The sequence below is a fragment of the Rattus norvegicus genome, chromosome 13, assembly GCF_021556685.1.
Source record: "Rattus norvegicus strain SHRSP/BbbUtx chromosome 13, alternate assembly SHRSP_T2T, whole genome shotgun sequence".
Classification (NCBI taxonomy): domain Eukaryota; kingdom Metazoa; phylum Chordata; class Mammalia; order Rodentia; family Muridae; genus Rattus; species Rattus norvegicus.
In genome coordinates, this window is record NC_141546.1 from 26,976,777 (window position 1) to 26,996,257 (window position 19,481).

Genomic DNA, 19,481 nt, shown 5'->3' on the forward strand with positions numbered 1-19,481 from the left:
AGCACCCAAAAGAGGAAAACAAAGCGAGTTCCATGCAGATGGCTGAGTGCATTGTGAATAAAAGCACAGTTGCTCTCTCCTTCCCCTCTTGCTGGCCTCCAGAAGCTCCTAGATTCCACCCTGCGTGGAAATCACACCTCTCGGAAGTTTTGCGTTAAAGAGTACAGCAGGGGAGGACATTTGCTGCAAGTAAAGAAAGAAAAAGTAGGGCAGTCCGAGGAGAACGAAAGGGCAAAACTATCAAGCAATAAAATTGTAAGTTCTGGTTAGTTTTATGACTGCCTTGGTGCCTCAAGAGCTTAATTGATAAAAGCTTCTTCGACAGGGGAGGGCAAAGGGTTGAAAGTAATTCCTCAAAACTCCCCTATTTTCTTGTTTAAGATGCAAATACTTTGGTGGTGGAAAGAATGGGGGGGGGGGACTTGAGCCCCTCACATTTTCAACTGTCTTTATTTCTCTGCAAAGGAATCCATCTGCACTGATTAGTCAGCCAGGAGCTGGCGGAGGAGAGAGAGAGAGAGAGAGAGAGAGAGAGAGAGAGAGAGAGAGAGAGAGAGAGAGAGAGAGAGCGTGTGGCGCGCGCGCAAGCCTTATAAGCGGCTCCCTCTTGGTAATCTTAGCCAAGAACCCTTCTTGTTTCTCCAGCAGGTCCAGAAGTCTCAGTAGCTTCTCAGACAAGGTGCTGTCAGTGGTAAACGCGGGGATCTGCATCACCCTCTAACGCTCACTCCCAAATCGGCCCCCGCGCGCCCTCTCCCAATCACCCGGGCTCGCCCTCCCGCCCTCTCTGGGGACGCGCGCTTTGGTAGGCTCCGGACTTGGTACCCAAGACTATTGTGCAGAGGATTAGCGTGTGTGGGGGATGGGGGTGGAGAGTGGGGGTGGGGAGTGAGGAGTAATGATGGCCTTTTTAGTCTCTGCCAAGAGCGGGACCCTAGCATTCAATGACCCCCAGGGTCCCCGTGCCCAGCGGAGTGTGTTGTAATTGGAAGAAGAGCAGGCTGCGGCGGGCTGAGCAGGTGCTGGTCTGCTGCCTCTGTGTCTGCCCCGCGCCCATAGCTGGATCCCGTGGATCCCCCCAGCCCCCAACTCCCTTGCCAAGTGCGTATTCTTTTAAATGCAAACGCCATGGTTTCAGATGTCTGACGCCGCCGGCAGGGTAGCCAGGCCCCAGGTGAGTGTGTGTGCCTGGTTTGGGTCTGGGGAGGTCGCCCTCGCAGATGCGCGCCCTTGCTGCGCACCGCGGGGAGCCGGAAAGATAAGTGAGCAAAGAGCGGGAGGGCAGGGGGGGGGGCGGTATCCGTGCGGAGTTCCCTGTGGCGTTCCCAAGTTACTGCGTGCTGTGATGAGACCTGCTTCTGCCTGGCAGGACAGGCGTGAGGACTGAGTACTCCCGGGCTCGGCCGGGAAACCAATGTTGACAGACACCAGGTGCAACGCAAGGGAAGTAGTCAGGGCGAGAGTGAATCCCAATCTCAGCCCACTCCAGACGCGGTGTTTACACTCGCCATCTGCACCACGGTCCTCAAAGAGGTACCCAGCGGACCCTTCCCTGGACCTTGGACTGATGCAGGCACAACGCGGAGCAGACTGTGCCTCCGCTTTTTGCAGAGGTCTGAGGCTGGAAGGAGGTGTGTGCCTTATGTATACAGGAGCAGGAATCCTTTGAACCATCTGCCCTAGACCTTTTTGGCTTTCTGTGAATGTGGAACTCAAGTAAGGTTGCTCTTTTTCCCCCACTAGTAATTAGCATTCCGTTGGTCAGGTGCATCTTCAGGGTTTGCCTCTATTTCACCTCTTGGTACCTTTGTTGTGAGCTGGGAAAAGGGCATCCTGCTTCTTTGGAATGCATGTTGGACTTGGACATCTTCGTGGATTCACTTGGCAAAGGGCTAGTTGCTGGTATTCAGCCTTCCAGCCTTCCAGCGTGGATTAATACAAAAGGACCTTTGCTTTGAATGGCTTCACGTTTTAGATAATTAACCCTTCGGATTTCTTAGATATCATAGTTCAGGTAAGTAAAGATTACCAAAATGAATTAATTCTGAACTGGAAAAATCATAAGCTATTAGGGGTAAAAATTGTAGATTTAGAATGTCAAGACTGGAAATTTGCATACTAATCCATTAATATTTGTAAAGCACCTCTTATTTTGCAAGAGATACTTTAAGTCATGTATTAAAATCAATATTTATAAAAATAAGACTTACCCTCCACAATGTCAGTGCCTAGCAGGTGTTTTTTGTTTTTTGTTTTTTTTTTTTTCTACAAAGGTGGATAAACAGAACTTTAATCTCTCTTTACGGAGAGTAAAGATTAATTTCAGCATATTGAAAATGCAAATTGACAATATTTGTTGTTAAAGATAGATTGCCAGCGCAAAAAAAAAAATGCATTTTCAGAGTACTGCTGTAGTAGTAAGCGTTGTTAAAGGGAAGTTTGTGTAGATGCCTGGTCAGCAAAATCTAAGTAGTTTTGAGTCTCTCTAAAGAGAAGTTGTTATGGGGAAGGAAGAACTAAGAGTAATTCCAACTGCAGCTTCCAGAAACCCACTGGAACAGCTTGTTTTCTAAAGAACTGGATAGACATCTGGTTGACCCAAATGTTTTTCTTGTTATTCTATGTGGAAGAGAAATGAATGCAAATGGTTTTCTTTGTTTTTAGGGGCTATTTTGAAAAGCATAGAGTAACTGCAAAAGTGTAGGGTGCTAGTCTGGCCAGCAACTTTAAGGCAATCTTCCTTGTGTACTCTTGTCAGTGGCTAAGTGGAAGCTGTGAGGCAGCATCTAGTTTTCGTAGATTTATCTGAGTAAGCTTGCTGAGATTTTGTGTGTGGAAAGAGAAATGAAACAAGCAGCACAGCCTACCACACTTCTAGAAGCTATTGTAGTTTGCAGTGTTCCTAAAAGGGCACTGTGCACTCTCAGAGGGCGGTATCACTGTAATTAAGGACTGTGATAGGTCATTAGAATTGTGTTAACTGTAAGTTGACAAATGCACGATTCTTCCTAAGTCTACTTTTACTGATTTAATGACAGAGAGTTGTTCTCTTTCTTATGCCAGTTGTTACATTAGTGAAACTTACCCTTGAATTGACTCTGGGTTTTAGCATCCAATAGGGAGAGAGGGTGGAGAACGTATTTGTTGGCCACTGTTCAGTCTTTTTTGGTCTGAAAAATCAAACCACTGTCTCTTCTCAGGCATCATTTCTTGCCAACATTCCTATTATTCAGTATTTTGGTTTCTAAATAGCATCAAGGATCTAAACTTCTCAGACTATATGTGGATATCAAGAAAAGAAAAGAGAAAAGAAAAAGAAAATGAATACATTTATGTGTTAAGTTAAATACTTTTCCAGATCTTTCAGAAAAGTGCAGTTAACTACTAAATTCATAACTTGTTTTCTGTTGTACATATTATTGCTGAGTGATTCCAGTCTTCCTGAGTTTTTTAAGGTTTTACTTATAAAATTTATTGCTTCAACAGCTTGCATTACATCACAGTGCTCTTTCTTGGATGAAAAGGGAAATAGAAAATGTTTTTTACTTCATTAGAAGGTTTCAAAGACATATATATCTTAAATTGAGAATTTTAGAAACTTCTAGAATAGCCATAATGCATGAGTTAATTTCAAAGGGACAGAACAGAAATGCAAGTGTTTCCTCCGTGAATAAAGCAATCTGACTTTTCTTGCTGTGGTGGTAAAGGGGAACTGAGGACAAACCATGTGACAGAGTCCTGTGTGACCATCTCCCTATCCTCTAACAAGCAGAGGATATCTAGCTGTGACCAACAGTACAACAGTGCCTCCTCTGGGAATTTGTTGGTTCTGCAGAGAACCCCTTGATCGCTGTCCCCTCCCCCACCTTGTCCTTCTGCAAGACTCCTTAGTGACATAGTTTCCAGGGCCATTTAATATGCAGATGTCTACCCATACATTTTCTATAGTAATATAGATTTTTCATTCTTGTAAATTTTATTTCATGTTATTTTGTAAAGTATTTATTGAAACATGAAGCCTTTCATGGAAGTCATGTAAATCACACCTGACAGAAAAGTGTAATACAAGGGCAAATTAAAAATTAAAACTGGAAAAGCTAAAATTCCTTATAAGAATGAAATATAAAGAGATAGTCCTGGAAGTACAATACTTCCATTTAGTTAATATATAAATAATTCAGGAGGGCTGTGCTTTGTTACTCTGTTTACCTTTCAATTTGTACAGGCTTCTCTCCTTCAATATAAACCCTGTATCTTTTTCCTGTTTATTTCTTTCTCTCAAGATAGAGGTTGTTTCTGTTTCAGTGCAATTAAGTATATAATCCACTTAGGGAAGTTTTTCTTTTATGTTTGATAGCCAGATGTACACTAAAGGCTATGTGATTAATTTCTAGGGCCCCTGACTCTATACTTAAGCCGGTTACCAGTAGGAGATTGTGGTGTGTGGTTTAATGTTGTGTAGCCTATGGAGCTAATGGATTTCATCATGGTCTCATTATGTGAGGAATCTCAAATCACAGAAATTCCCAAGGCTCACTAATTGAAAGTAAATTATATACATACATACAAACACACACACACACACATATACACACACACACACACACACACACACACACACACAAAGTACATAGGAGGAGTTTCATCAATATTAAACTCACAGAGTGTCATGTTAAATAGCATTCAAATTCAGCCTAATGCACAACCGTGTATTATCCTGCTAAAAACTGTAGATGGTAAGATTAAATCTAGAATGATAATAATAGCAGACATCTTTAAAAGTTAGGATTTATAGTAACAACCCATAAACTACAACTGGCGTACTAGTTATTTTCACAATCAAAATGGTTCTATTTATTCATTTTATATTCTAAAATACTGCTCTAAATTGATGTCCTATTTCTAAAATTCTCAATGGAATGTTGTTCAGTTTTTCAGTAGAAACGGATAACTTCTTAGTGTTCTTAGTTTTTGATAATCAAGTTATTTTAGTAGTGAAAATGTAATCTTATTTTTGGATATTGTTCACTGTCTGTTTTTTTTAATACAGTGAAAGTTTCTAGAAAATAGTTTCCTTAACCATTAACTGTCATTCCCAACTTCCTGTTTTTCTGAGTTGCTATCAAAATGATTTCTTATGTCAAAAATTACAAGTTAAGTTTAAAAAGAGCTTTGAATATGATTACATAATTCTTGCTCATGAAAATGATTGGAACTTCTGAAAATTGAACGTAAAAAGACTCATTAACTTAACTAAATAATTCTTAGCAAACATTTAAAAGTACTCCCTACATCTATTGTCGCAAATACAAAAGAATGGATCTTTGTGACCTTGCACATTGAGTGAGAATTCTATAGAATTCATTTCTGTGGCTTATGCTTCTTATCTGTGTCTTTACCAATATATTCCAATATCAGGAACAGTATATTTGTGAGTTCTTCATGGTTTTCTCTTGCATGAACTCTCGGTATATCTGGAGTGTTTTATTCTTCGTATCGAACCGATATTGTCTTAGACTGTTTCATAGATATTGCCCTTATTAGCTTGTCTAAAGACACAGATGGAATTGAAAAGTGGCTGATACTATGAAAGTCTTCTTGTCTCAGTCATCTCTCAAAGGCAGAATTCTGACACTTGACCACCCATGAGTTGAAAATTATTAGAATGCCTGATTTTATTTTAAAATATATTGAATGTTTCTCCATTATAAAGAAAAGCAATAATGAGAATGTGATATCCATTATGCAAAGCAACTAGATATCCCTCAATGCAAATTCCTCCTGGAGCTTAAACTACACCACTTTCTTCTAAGGATTATCTGCAAAGGAACTGTCTTCTCTCTCAGACTTAGCCAAAGAACCAGCAGTGAAAGATTGTTCTAATGCATCGTGATTCTGCACAGTACCTGCTAACTACTTCTCTTGTTGCATTTCTACTTTTAAGCAAGTGTGTTGGTTGTCTTTCATGAGAATTGATTTAAAATGTTCTGCTTGTCAAAGTGTAGTGAAGTTTTACAGTAATCTTGAACATGACAGTTTCTTCCCAATACAGCAAGAACCTAATGATTTTCACTTGATATTATTGTTACAACCATTATTTTGTGTATTGTCATGCATTAATTATAAGACAACAAAATAGGCAAAGGATTAGTAGTCAGATTCTGCAGTGTTTGTCAGGCAACCATTCTGGACTGTGGTTCTCATTGTCTGTTTCAATAACTGCATTATCAGCCTTCAAATAGCATGTCCTATCATTATTCTTAAAAAATAAAAAAGAAACTATTATGAATTTTACAGTATTATGCTCTCTTTCTTAAAATCAATATTAACTGTTGTAATTAAGTTGTGTGCTAGTATGAGATTCACCAAATATATCTTAAAGCAGTTTCAGGACTATGCTTGATGCAGACTCCAAAGATCATCAGTTCTTCCTTGCGTAGGGTTCAGTGAATTGTGGAAGCAAAGGATCTCACATTATAATAAAATACTGCTTATTTACAGCAGACTTCAATAAACATATTCCAATAACTGCATAACCTAAGCTACTAACTTTTTTCATACTATTGACAGGCGCACATCTCATCTATTTCTGTAGAACATTTAGCACAATGTGCTTTTCTGAAAACATAGTACTGCACATCTACATTGCCTGTTAAATGATCTTTTAATTGCTGTTCATATGTATTTTTCTCCCAAAGTGCCTGTATATAAGGTAGGATAACCTTGATAGCTTGCCTCAGTCTCCCATGTGCTGGAAGACTAAGGAGCATATCAGTACATTCTTAGGTATGCTTAAAAACTGTTAAGTTATCTGTTAATGTGCAGGATCTTAGTAGGAACTGCTTTACATGGCCTCTCATGTTCATGTTGTGCTAAATTTTATTTGGATGGTGCAGATAGGCAATTTGCATTTTTGATGATTGACAATTGATATGCTGAAGCATAAAACCTTTTACTCCTTTTGAGTGAACAAAACATTGCTTCTAAACAAAACATTTGGTTAACAGCATGACAAGCACTTGTTTATTTTTTAAAAGTGGTTTTACATAAATTTCAAGAAAGGAACAAAGTCAAGAAAAGTTGTAAAAATGAACTCGTTTTGATTAAACAGTGTTCTCTAATGAATTTGAATATCTAATAAATAACCCCTATAATAATTCTTGGCGACTTATGCGAAATTAAAGATTGCACTGAAATAGTTGCTGCCAAGGTTATTTTAGTTTAAATAACTGGTGTTGATTGGCTGATGCTCACCATTTCCCATCTTCTCTTTACTTCATTGCATTTGACATTTCCTTTCCAAGGCTCTGATGACCCGATTGTTTAATACGTACAGTATGCTGATTATCACTACTAGTCATAATGATATTTCATATAAACCACTTCAGAAAAAGTACAAATTTTATAAATAAAATATAAGCCTATACTCTAAAGTATAATAGCAAGCAAAGATATCTTTTAAATCTTTCAATATTTTTCCTTCTGTTTCACAGTGAGATCAGTCTTACCACTTGTTTATAGTCCCCTTGTAAACATTTTTCTTTTGAACTCATTTACTCCTCTTCTCACATGTAAGAAGTTTATATATTTATATATATATATATGTATATATATTTGCAGTTACAATGCTGCAAATCTGAATTTCTTCTATACATGACCACGATCTGGAGAAATTTATGGTTTACCTTTTAAACCATAAAGATTGTGTATACTTTTACTAAGCCATCAGTTGTCCACATCTCCATAGAGTTGACTTCTTCCGTTAGTTATTCCACAAGGGCAGACAGCCTAGCCTAGAACATGGCCACTTAAGCTTCTGCTTATCTTTGACTTAAGTATGTTTGCTGATGTGTGTTTGTGAAACTCAGATATGTGAGAAGGCCACAGGGAAAATGAGGAATTATGGAAAACCTAGGGCTAAATGTATTGTTCTTGGTTTGAGACACAAATAGGGGATGATATTGGGCTTGTTATGAAATGCTGATATATGTAATTTGTTCTGCTTAAAATCAGTCACATGCATAAATTGTTCTGTGGTACCATTACACACACAACACACACACACACACACACAACACACACACACACACACACACACACACACACACACACACACACACACACACATATATATATTAGGGTGCATATTCCTTGCGTAGTCAACTACTACTAAAAGTATTGGTTAATATGCCATGAATACACCAAGTTCAGATCAGAAGTATGAAGATACTATTTTCTGATTTTCAAGTAATTCTTGAAAGGGCATTACTATTTCCATCACACAACAGAATTCCACTCTTTAATCTTGTACACAAAGCCAACTGAAGTATCCTGGTGTAATACTTCAGAAATCAAAGAAAAATGCAGATACTTTGTTTAACAAATAATCCAAATTCTGCAATAAAATATGTTAGATTTATTACAAAATTATATTCATTAATATGATAGAGATGCCAAATAATTCATATATTGTTGGTTAATATTCCACAGTGGAGATGAAATATATTGGAATGCAGACATTCTCTAAAGACTTTTTCTACCCTGTTCTAGGCTCCAGGCCTATAAAGTACATGCATCTGTTAGTCAAGGTTAGTTCTTAAGCCAACTTCTTTCAAAACCCTCTATTTAAATGAGAGAGCACACAATTATTAGGTATCTTCCCTTTGTTGATATTATCTCAAGAGTCATAATGTGTTCAGCAATATTCCTCTTTGTTCTAGTTGCTATAATCAATCTACAATGTTTTTAAACAGGCAAGAAAGAGTCTTCAAGAAGCAATAAGAGTAAATTGAACAGACCTTGTTGCAGAGTTCATTGTGCTTCACAAGCAGACCAAGAGCTTCCATTGCAATCTCATTTCTTTGTAAACTTCTCAAGCTCTTGTCTTTAATTATTAGCAATAAGTTTCTCATCACAGGTTTAAAATAATTGACTCATGTAATTCTTAAAAGTCTAAAAGTAAGAATTGGGAAAAGTATCCGAGGCTATATAATGATATTTATTTTAGGCTTTTCATTTTGTACATAGAAAGAATAAAATTTGAGAGGAATCCAAAGTTATACAACAAAATCACAGTGATCTCACCCTATTAGTATTTTGGCTTCATTCTCCATCATCAGGGGATACCCTCATACCATTAAAGGAAGTGAACATAAATCAACTGCAATTTCAATCCAGTGTTTGGTTTGCCAAAAGTGTCTTTTGGAAATAGAGTACAATCCCCTCCCCCACCCCTACCCCGCCCCAGCAAGTACTGTAGGGCCTAATGTCCATGTGACTGTGTTTGATTCATGAGTACATAGTTCCTTGCCATTGAATCTGCCTACTTATAATGTTTACCTTTAGGGTAAAAAGTATCTCAATAGATTGACTATTGGTAACCTTGGAATAGAAAAATTAACATCAGTTCACTAATCATCTTTAATTTCCAGATAATGATTTCAACACAAAAAAAATTTTCTGTAACAATAACCGTATTGGCCACATTTAATCACGTTTATACATGCCAAGGTCCTTTCTTAGCATTTTATAACTTGCCAGGAGGATACTATTGCTACTGTAATTGTTACTGTGACAGGCTAAGGTGTGTGACACTGAATCTAGGAGATTTCTGCCTTTCTTGTAACTTTCCTCATCCAAGATCATGGAGCTTAGAATCACAATCTCATATTTATTTGAATGGGAACATGCATATGCTTGGCCGGTATTATTTGGACTAAACCCCCAACCATTTTTTTGATTTCAAAAATAAATTCCTGTTTATTTCCTTTAAAAGTTGGATATATTTTTACACTGAAACAATGCCTTAAAGATGCTCATGTATAACCTATTCTATATAATTCAATTCTAGTTTTTCATCTTTTAAAGGTATTTATTAAAAGAATACAAAGTAGAGAAGCTGGAACTCTTCTTTGTTCTGTTTTCATCTGACTATGACCAAAACATCACTCCTGGTGCCCAAAAATGCAGTTGGTGGCTTGGTGTAGGAAAGGCAGACCTTGTTTTACTTTTGATTCGCCACTCTTATTGCACCCATTTGTTTGCACGACTCTTAGGTCTTACCCAATATTTTCGAGCACACATTAGATCACAGAGTAGTTTTAATCTACTCAGCTACAGATAGCCTTCCTATCTGTGGTTTTTGTATCTTAATTCACCTGCCTCTCTGTCCCACTCTGGTCTTCATTTCACTTTGCCATTAGTAACTGGTTTGGGGATCTTTAATTCACAGCAGGCTATAGGCAGTAAAAGTTTATTAGAATTATCTCCTTCTCATGGGTAGCAGCTAACATTATTTACTAAATAGTGAATCACTCTGAACTGCACTCTGGATCTGAACTTTATAGAGATATGTTTTAAAGCAATATAATAATATTCACAGGACTAAAGGTTACTAGGATTTCTTACTTTCTTCCATGATGCAAACTGATTTATATATCCTCAAGAAAATTACATAGTCCTATGCTCACTTTTTTCTTCTTTGTATCCTTTTTTCTGAAAATTTTAACTGTTCAAGTATTTATCTGTTGATTAGCCAGTGTGTTTTGTTACATAGTACATTATTACAAAATGAAAAATAAAATAAAATATAAGGATAATTCTTTTTCTTCTTTAATAAGTAGAGAACGTTTGACTTTATGTTATTGATATTATTATCTACTCTACATACACACACACACACACACACACACACACACAGAGGGGGGGGGAAGATTCATCCTTTTGATGATTACTAATGGAAGGTAAAAAGTCCAACCTAGTGATTTATGTGAGAATTTTGTCATGAATTCTTATCCTTCTGTGCTTTGAGGTTGTATACAGGGTTTCTTTGTAACTGATTTTCTATACCTTTCATAACCAGGATGCTGTGCCTGCAGTAAATAGACACCTGAGTAAGGACTTTTCCCACACTGTCCCTGAACCACCATCTGGTTGCAAGCTTAAAATCAATAAGATTCTCAAATACAGTGCTTTTTTTGCCTATCTATTGAACATTATGAGTCAGTTCTTCTACTACTTATAGAGTAAGACCCTATTATGTAAAAGTTTTATTGCAAAACATTTAATAAAGATTTATGGAATAGCAAGTGACTACAGTAAACTCATACACCAACCATGCTACAGTGCAAATGACAATAAGTTTGAATCTTAGAAGATGGAAATCACTGAGCTTTAAAGATGATCACAAACCAATCGGAACACATCAAACACATCCTCAGTCTCAGTCAACCAGTTGGTAGTGAATCACCTCATGCTTTATTTCTCCTTGCAGTTTCACTGGGGGGATTTAAAATACATAGCACATATCCATCTGCTAAACTCCCTGGTTTGAGACGGTTGCTTTTCACATCCTAAGACCAATGAATACAACTAACTGTAATTTTTTTTAAAGGCTAACTTTAAAATATCGTTTCACAATGATGTAGAATTAATGTAGAAAAAAATCATACCATACAATGTCCCTAGAAGATGAAAATTGTACTGTGAAATGAAGATAATTCTTCAAATGGCAGTAATTTTGTAATTTATAAATGTGGCTACTATTATTATAATTTTGTAAGTGTACATATTAATATTTTAATGTTTATACAAATACTCTTCATGGTAATTTAGTATTCTTCCTAACTGAAATCTTAGCAAGATTACATACTCTGATTTCTGACATAAGCTCTTGTCTCTGTTCTAGGAACTTATTACGCCATTCCTTGGCAAGTGCTCTCCAGCACTGGTGACCTCTTCCAGTCCAACACTCTGCAAATTATTATCTCTGGTCTCCCAGCTGACACACTGCCGGAGGCAAGAGCTACGAAGCCAACTAGAACTTTGCCTTTTCTCTTGTCAAGGTTTTTTTCTTACACAGGAAAAAGGAAGAAAAAAAAAAGATGAAGCTGGGCAAAGTGGAGCTGTGCCGTTTTCTACAGCTTATAGCTCTCTTCCTGTGTTTCTCTGGGATGAATCAAGCTGAGCTGCCAAGGTCCAGATCCAAGCCATACTTCCAGTTAGGAAGGTCCCGGACCAAGCGCAGCTGGGTTTGGAATCAGTTCTTCGTGCTGGAAGAATACATGGGTTCAGATCCCCTCTATGTAGGGAAGGTAGGGCATTTGGCCTTTTAAAATTGCAAATGGGTAGTGTAAATGTCTGTAGTTCACTGGAGAGCTGCTAACTTTTTCTTTTGTGATAAAAGAACAAAATTTTCCTCTCTGAAAGGATCTATAGTGCTTCTGTTATGTAAGGTTGGACAGTGAAGCCATAAGTTAAGGAGTGATGTTTCTTTTTAAAAGATCTTAGTGGCCTGATTTATCACTATCGAAACACGCTGCAAAGTCTTATTACCACAGTTAGAACAAGACGGCACAGTTTGAATGCAGTAATATGGTTCTTCCACCAGTTGATATTGAATGAATTTTGTCTGTAAAATATTGGAACAGGATGAGTTTCATTATAACATTTCCATGCATATATATTATGAATTTTGACCATATTCAAAGCCATGCCTAATACCCCCAGGAAAACCCCTCCTCCATTTTAGACTGCTATGCTTCCCCTTGCCAACTAATCTACTATCTGATCTCATCATTTTTGTTTATTTTAGTTGTTTATTGTTTAATGATGCAGTATGTTTCATCTGGGTTTCTTATAAGAAACTGTGGGAATGATAGAGTTACTTCTAGGAGTGTTCTCAACTTCCGGTGTCTATGCCATGGATGACAACATCGGCTCCTCTAACAGCCAACTTTACAGTTGAGTCCCTAGTGGGTCGTTTTGGATGCTGTGTAAACATACCCAAATCAATTATGCTTACCATTACAAATTGCAACATGAAATTTTCATACCTTATGGATTCACTTATTAGAAGTCCAAATCCAGGTTCTTAATTATTTTTTTCAAAGAACTGGATTTATTGATTGTTTGTTTTTGGGTTTTTTTGAATTATTTTTGTGTTTTTCCTTTTTCTTTTGAAAATACCCTTTTGTAACATAAGAGTATGAATAAAATTCAGTTTGAGACATTACTAGGCAAATGATAAGCAGTTCAAGGTGTATGTTTCTCTTGGTATGTGACAGGCAAATGGAAATTTTTTTCTTGTGTAAATAATTGGATAGGAAATGTTGTTCTATGTTACATGAGCAAGGACTGATGCTAACTCTTCCCTGACCTTATTCCCAGGCCATAGGCTTTTCAAAATGTTATATCCTAAGTCTCTTAGTTTAGTACTAGCAATGGGAAAAGGATCAGGAAGGACATTATGTAACTGTTTATTTCCCTTTCCCCTCAGCAGTTTTAAAGTGTCTCATAAAATGTAGCAGTGTTTCCAGGTATCTAGAAATAAGGATTTTTTTTTATTTCAGAGATTAAAAAAAAGGAGATTGCATATTTGATATTGGCGATTTTTCAAATGAATAGGTTAAAATTTTGAAAAAAAATAATGAATAGCTACATTGTTATAGGTAAAATTTGGAGTATTTATTGTATTTTTTTAATATTTAGGACACAAATTGATTCTGTGTGGGAAAAGAAAGATATAAACTAGTTAAAGTGTCCAAGGACCAGGGACTTGCATTTTCCTAAAGTAAAATAACACATGTAAATACCAAGAAATGTAACATATATAGTTATTTTACAGTCATTATCTTATACAACTACCAAAATCATTTATATATGTGCCAAAATTTTACTCATTATATTTTAATTTGTTTCTTTGTAAAATAGTGATTTAGATTAAGTCACTAACCACAAAGAACTAATGTGAATTTAATCCCTATGACTCACATAGTCGAAAAAGAAACTAAGCCCTGAAAATTGTCCTCTGACTACTGTCCATGCATGCGTTTATCATATGGGCTCCTAATTATTAAAAAACACATTACAGACTTTTAAATATAACAATATTAATCATAATTCAAAAATTTGACTAAGAAAATATCATTTTTCATTATTTAACATATGGATTAAGCTTTCTTTAGTCTTTCCTTGATCATGACATTGAAATAATTCACAAACAGCATGTAGTACACATAAGTTTATTTCGTGACCATGTTCACAAGGTTTTAAGGACAAGAAAAAGTTTCCTATTAAGTTAATAATAACTGAGGTTGTTATGAACAAGTTGTGACTTTGAAATTCAATCAAATTATGAAATACTAAAATATTTCTCTTAACTTTCCATTTCATAATAATTCAGAATAGAAGTTACTAAATATTAATTTAAATTTACAAAAAATGTGTGCTTTAAGTTATTTACACTGAAATATGTATTAAGTTATTGAACAACATTGTGTTCACTTCCTATGGCAAATAGTATAATATCTAGATATTGCTGGGCTTGTCTTTAATCTTTTTTTTTTTTTTCCGGAGCTGAGGACAAAACCCAGGGCCTTGTGCTTGTTAAGCAAGCACTCTACCACTGAGCTAAATCCCCAACCCCTCTTTAATCTTAATTAAGAAGTAGAAAAGGAGAATCATAAGTGTAAGAATTGAAGGCTAGCCTGGGCTACTTTGTATCCTGTATCACAGAAAAAGTGTGTATGTGTTTGCATGTGGGTGGCTCTGTGTGTGTGTGTGTGTGTGTGTGTGTGTGTGTGTATTTGTGTATTCGAGTGTCAGAAGTGAAGACATATATTATTGGACATTTAAGTAAGCCTGTGTGTTTTTTCTTGCACAATGTGAATTGAAAATTACCAATGGAAGTTTTTCCAATGAAGATAGAAAATGAGTTCATGAAACATGTCCCTGACTACAACACAAGAAGTAAAAGTAAAAATCTAATACTTGATTCCTTGATTGAATGAGTGATTTATATTCCAGGGCAAAAAAAAAAAAATTAGACCACATCGTAGTAATTTGTATTTTTTTGTAGAGCTTCAACACAGAAGATGAATGCTGTATATTTTGTAAAAATGAGCCAAAATTTGAATCTTTGGGGGATTAGTGATCTGAAGTAGCATAATAACAAATTATAAAAATAAAACACAAGCAACTTTAACATTATACACGTAAGGTTATATAATAATTTATGTATCTCCCTTTTTTGCTTAGTTAAGGCATGCAGTGACTATGGTCAGATGTGCTTGTAGGACAGAAAGCTAAATATTGCAGAGAGAGGTTTGGAGGATAAGTAGGCTGATGCTTATAAAGAAAGGCAAAGCAAAAATACTTTCCAAAGACATATGTCAAATTCTCTATCATGGTAAAGAGCTGGCCGCACACTTTATGAACGAAGAGTATAAACAAAATCTATGTTTGTGGATATTTTAGAAGAAATTGAAGTGACTTTGATAAACATCTTGGCTTTAACGGGTCACATAATCTAGATACAGAGCACATCAGATTGACAATTTTTGTTGCTCTTTCTCCCAATTAATGTGGTTTATGTTATTTGAAGTAAATTGTCTTTTGCCCTTAAAGTTTTCTTACGATGCTTCTAAAATAGAAATACTGACATCTGCTGTTTATTTTTACCACTTAGCAAATGATATAAAATATTAGGCGAGCTACTGCGATGTCTCAGCTCTTAAGAACATATTTCCTGCATCCAACTAAGGCAGTTTACAAATTTCTAGTGCCGTGGTACTACATTCATGTGTACAAACCCCCACAAATATATATACATGCGCATAAGTTAAATTGTTTTTAAATAACTTTAAGTATTATTATTCTGGGTATTCAGTGTAATAATAATTTGATATTTTGCCTTTGTCACATAATATATAATAATAGAGTTATGGATACTCCATGTCAAATTCTTTATTAGTGATTCCCTACATGAACAAAGCTACTGATATATACATTGAATAACATTTGTACTTATTTTGAATGTTTACAATAACTGTCTATTTGAACTGAGCTAAGAAATGAAAAAATAATTTCTGTAATCTTTTTCAGAATTTCAAACTCTAAGGCTATGGTAATACCACAAGACTCCCACAGTTAATTCAATAACTGCATGGAAAATATGTTTGTCATTAAGATTCCCTGACTTGGCTAGACTGATTGGACAGCAAGCCCCAAAGATCCTTATATTTATAGCTATGTAGCCCTGGGATGGCAATTAGAATTCAGGTCCTAGTGGGCAAGGCAAGCGTTTTACTCTGTAGTTCCCAGGACTAGACTGATTTCAGATATGATTAAAGACCTTCATTGATACCTTTCCCTGCTTTTCATGATGGAAATTGAAAAATTAGTGATCCTAAATGCACATAGAGTTAAAGAAAAGTCAGTATTTTATAATGATTGAGTTCTGTTTAGTGTATGATTTCTTGTTAGTGGAAATGACGTGAGGGGCTTTTTGTTGTTCTTGTTGGACTGCATATCACAGTGGATTGCATGATTACATTGCTGCAGGTTTACAGCTCAGTCTTTTCCTCACCTCGGTACTTCTCACTTAACATGCCCTAACCACCTGACAAAAAAAATTGTCTACAAAAGCACCAAGATTCTGTTCCAGGTATTAAGTAGTTTTCATCTTTCCTAACTGTAATGGGCTGCCAGCCGATGGCTGCGCCCGAGGCCATTACTTTCTCAGAAATATGTGCTTCCTGCATCTCCCACAGTCTGCTTCCCTCATTGTTAACATCATTCTAGCCTTTTATGCTACTCCCCTTTCTTCTGTACTCATTCAGAGAGAATTTATTCCTATTGCCCAGTAGAAATCAAATACATAGAAATGTAGTATTCCTGACTCCCATTCCTTTAAATTGAAAGTGTTGGCGAAAATTCCCTACATGCTTCTTTCATTGCACACCAGCACATCCTTTTCCAAAAGCGTCTGTACCTTTCAACACCGTGACTGCGTTCATTGCTGCAGAAAACAAATTTTATTATGAAAATAAATTACATTAATGGGATGAATTCCAACTTATATTACTTCTAGATTTTGTTAGACACACAAAGGAGAATAACAAATTCAAAGTATTAATTACTTGGGAAAAGCATATCTTTGTAGTTGAATATATATTATCTTGATTCTAGCATAGGAAAAATAAATCAAAGAGAACTGTTCTCTAGACATATATATATATATATATATATATATATATGTATATATATATATATATATATATATATATATATTTGCTAGAGTCAGTTTGAAACATAAGAGGAAAAACTGAGGTTTTGTTCTTATTATTGTCGATGTTGTGGCTATTGTACGAATGAATAGGAGCTGGTTTTCTTGAGAATTCTATAATCATTTCGTGGACTAGAAGGGTCTTTTTCCTTAATTCTTAACTTTCTGATAGAAGCCTGGAATTCCTGGTGGTTTCAAAGAATTTGGACATGGATCAGCTCTGTGGGAGGCAAATAAGTTCCTGTTTATAATAAATACTTACAAGCACTTAGTTTTGCTTGCAATAATCAATTACCCTGATACAGAATTAGATGAATTCTCTCCATATAAAATCAGTAATTGAAAATATTTGTTTGCTCTATTTTTCACAATATGGAAAATACACTTCCATAATGTGATAGAAAATGCAGAAACTTGCAATTAAGTGCATTTTCCCATCTCTGTTTTATTTATGAATGAACATGACCAACCCCAAAGATTCTCTTGGAACAGTATAAAGCTAAAAGTTGGAGGGCATGAAGATGGATTGGATTACAGACAACTCCATAGTTATGGATGCAAATTTTCCTTTCAATCTATGCTGCTCAAAATGATGTAATGAACATTCTACTTTCACAACTGTTCTTACTGACAAAGCAGCAACAATGACAAGAAGGCTTAAAAATGAAGGATATAATATGATCTGCTCTTGCTTTTTTAATACTGTGTTTACAGTGAGGTTTTATGTATAATAGATAGGATGAAAATATTAACTCACATGATGTTTAAGTTCCTATGAAAAGTCAACTGTCATTATCTTGATGTGTTCTGATATGATTACCCTACTGACGTGGAGCCATTGATCTCACTGCTCTTTCTTGGGTCACTAAGATAATTACAGTATTACATAATAATAAATTAGAGACAAGTTTTTTGAATTAAGCATACACAGAAATGTCTAGCAATGAGAACTTTTGGCCCAAACATTTTTACGAATAACCATATAATTTTAGGCCTTAGTATGATTGCCCAGATAGTGTTTTCACAAACACATTCAACATTGTGTCCCACAAAATCTCTTTCAGGATTTAGTAAACATGACATTTGCTTCTTTTCCCCCCTCTTTCTATCATTCCTTCCTGAAGTATGACAGCTCTATTTTGAGGAAATACTGTGCTCCCATGCATGATTGAAGAGTTGAAGAGCTCAGACTAAAGATATTTTAATAGAAAACACCCCTAGATTTGTAAGCAAAACAGGTGACCAAATGACAACAGATAGCAGTGAAGTTTAAGATGAAACTTTAGTTGTGGAGGAGGGGAAAAACAGAAGTGCTGACTCAGGGATTTGTGAACAAATGATTATATGAGCATCCACAGTTCTGTAAATTGCTTTATATTTTATATAGATTCTTAAAGCCAAGGCAAAATTGGGAAAGCAACATATCTCCCTTGGAAGTAGAACAAAGTACTCTAAAACTCTACTGGGAATCTTTACCAAGCAAGTTGATAAAGCTGTGGTTTTCTTGTTATTTTGAGCATGTGATTGAAACAATTCTTCATCTGTCAGATGAAGATACATATTCTAACAGTTTTGAAGATATTTTAAGCATAAGAATAAATTGCCTAAATTGAGTTTTTTCAAAACTTAATATCCTAAGTGAGTATTATAAATACTAAAACTAGGAACATGTACTAATCAAGTTGTGTTCATTTTTTTTTTTATTAACTTGAGTATTTCTTATATACATTTCGAATGTTATTCCCTTTCCCAGTTTCCGGGCAAACACCCCCCTCCCCCCTCCCCTTCCTTATGGGTGTTCCCCTCCCAACCCTCCCCCCATTGCCGCCATCCCCCCATAGACTAGTTCACTGGGGGTTCAGTCTTAGCAGGACCCAGGGCTTCCCCTTCCACAGGTGCTCTTACTAGGATATTCATTGCTACATATGGGGTCAGAGTCCAGGGTCAGTCCATGTACAGTCTTTAGGTAGGGGCTTAGTCCCTGGAAGCTCTGGTTGCTTGGCATTGTTGTACATATGAGGTCTCGAACCCCTTCAAGCTCTTCCAGTTCTTTCTCTGATTCCTTCAACAGGGGACCTATTCTCAGTTCAGTGGTTTGCTGCTGGCATTCGCCTCTGTATTTGCTGTATTCTGGCTGTGTCTCTCAGGAGCGATCTACATCCGGCTCCTGTCGGTCTGCACTTCTTTGCTTCATCCATCTTACTATTTGGGTGGCTCTATATGTATGGGCCACATGTGGGGCAGGCTCTGAATGGGTGTTCCTTCAGTCTCTGTTTTAATCTTTGCCTCTCCCTTCCCTGCCAAGGGTATTCTTTTTCCTCATTTAAAGAAGGAGTGAAGCATTCACATTTTGATCATCCGTCTTGAGTTTCGTTTGTTCTAGGGACCTAGGGTAATTCAAGCATTTGGGCTAACA

General features: G+C 36.3%; 1 protein-coding gene across 2 annotated transcripts in view; it reads left to right on the top strand.

Annotated features, from left to right (window-relative positions):
• Positions 1-767: 767 nt before the first annotated feature.
• Cdh7 (cadherin 7) overlaps positions 768-19,481 on the top strand; it is a 153,061-nt gene continuing 134,347 nt past the window's right edge. Inside the window, exons 1-2 of one of the 2 annotated variants that reach the window (XM_087580490.1) lie at positions 768-1,174; positions 11,687-12,092. In XM_087580490.1, the coding sequence (XP_087436616.1) occupies positions 11,883-12,092 (210 nt within the window). In that variant the 5' untranslated portion in view covers positions 768-1,174; positions 11,687-11,882. 2 annotated transcript variants of the gene reach the window in all.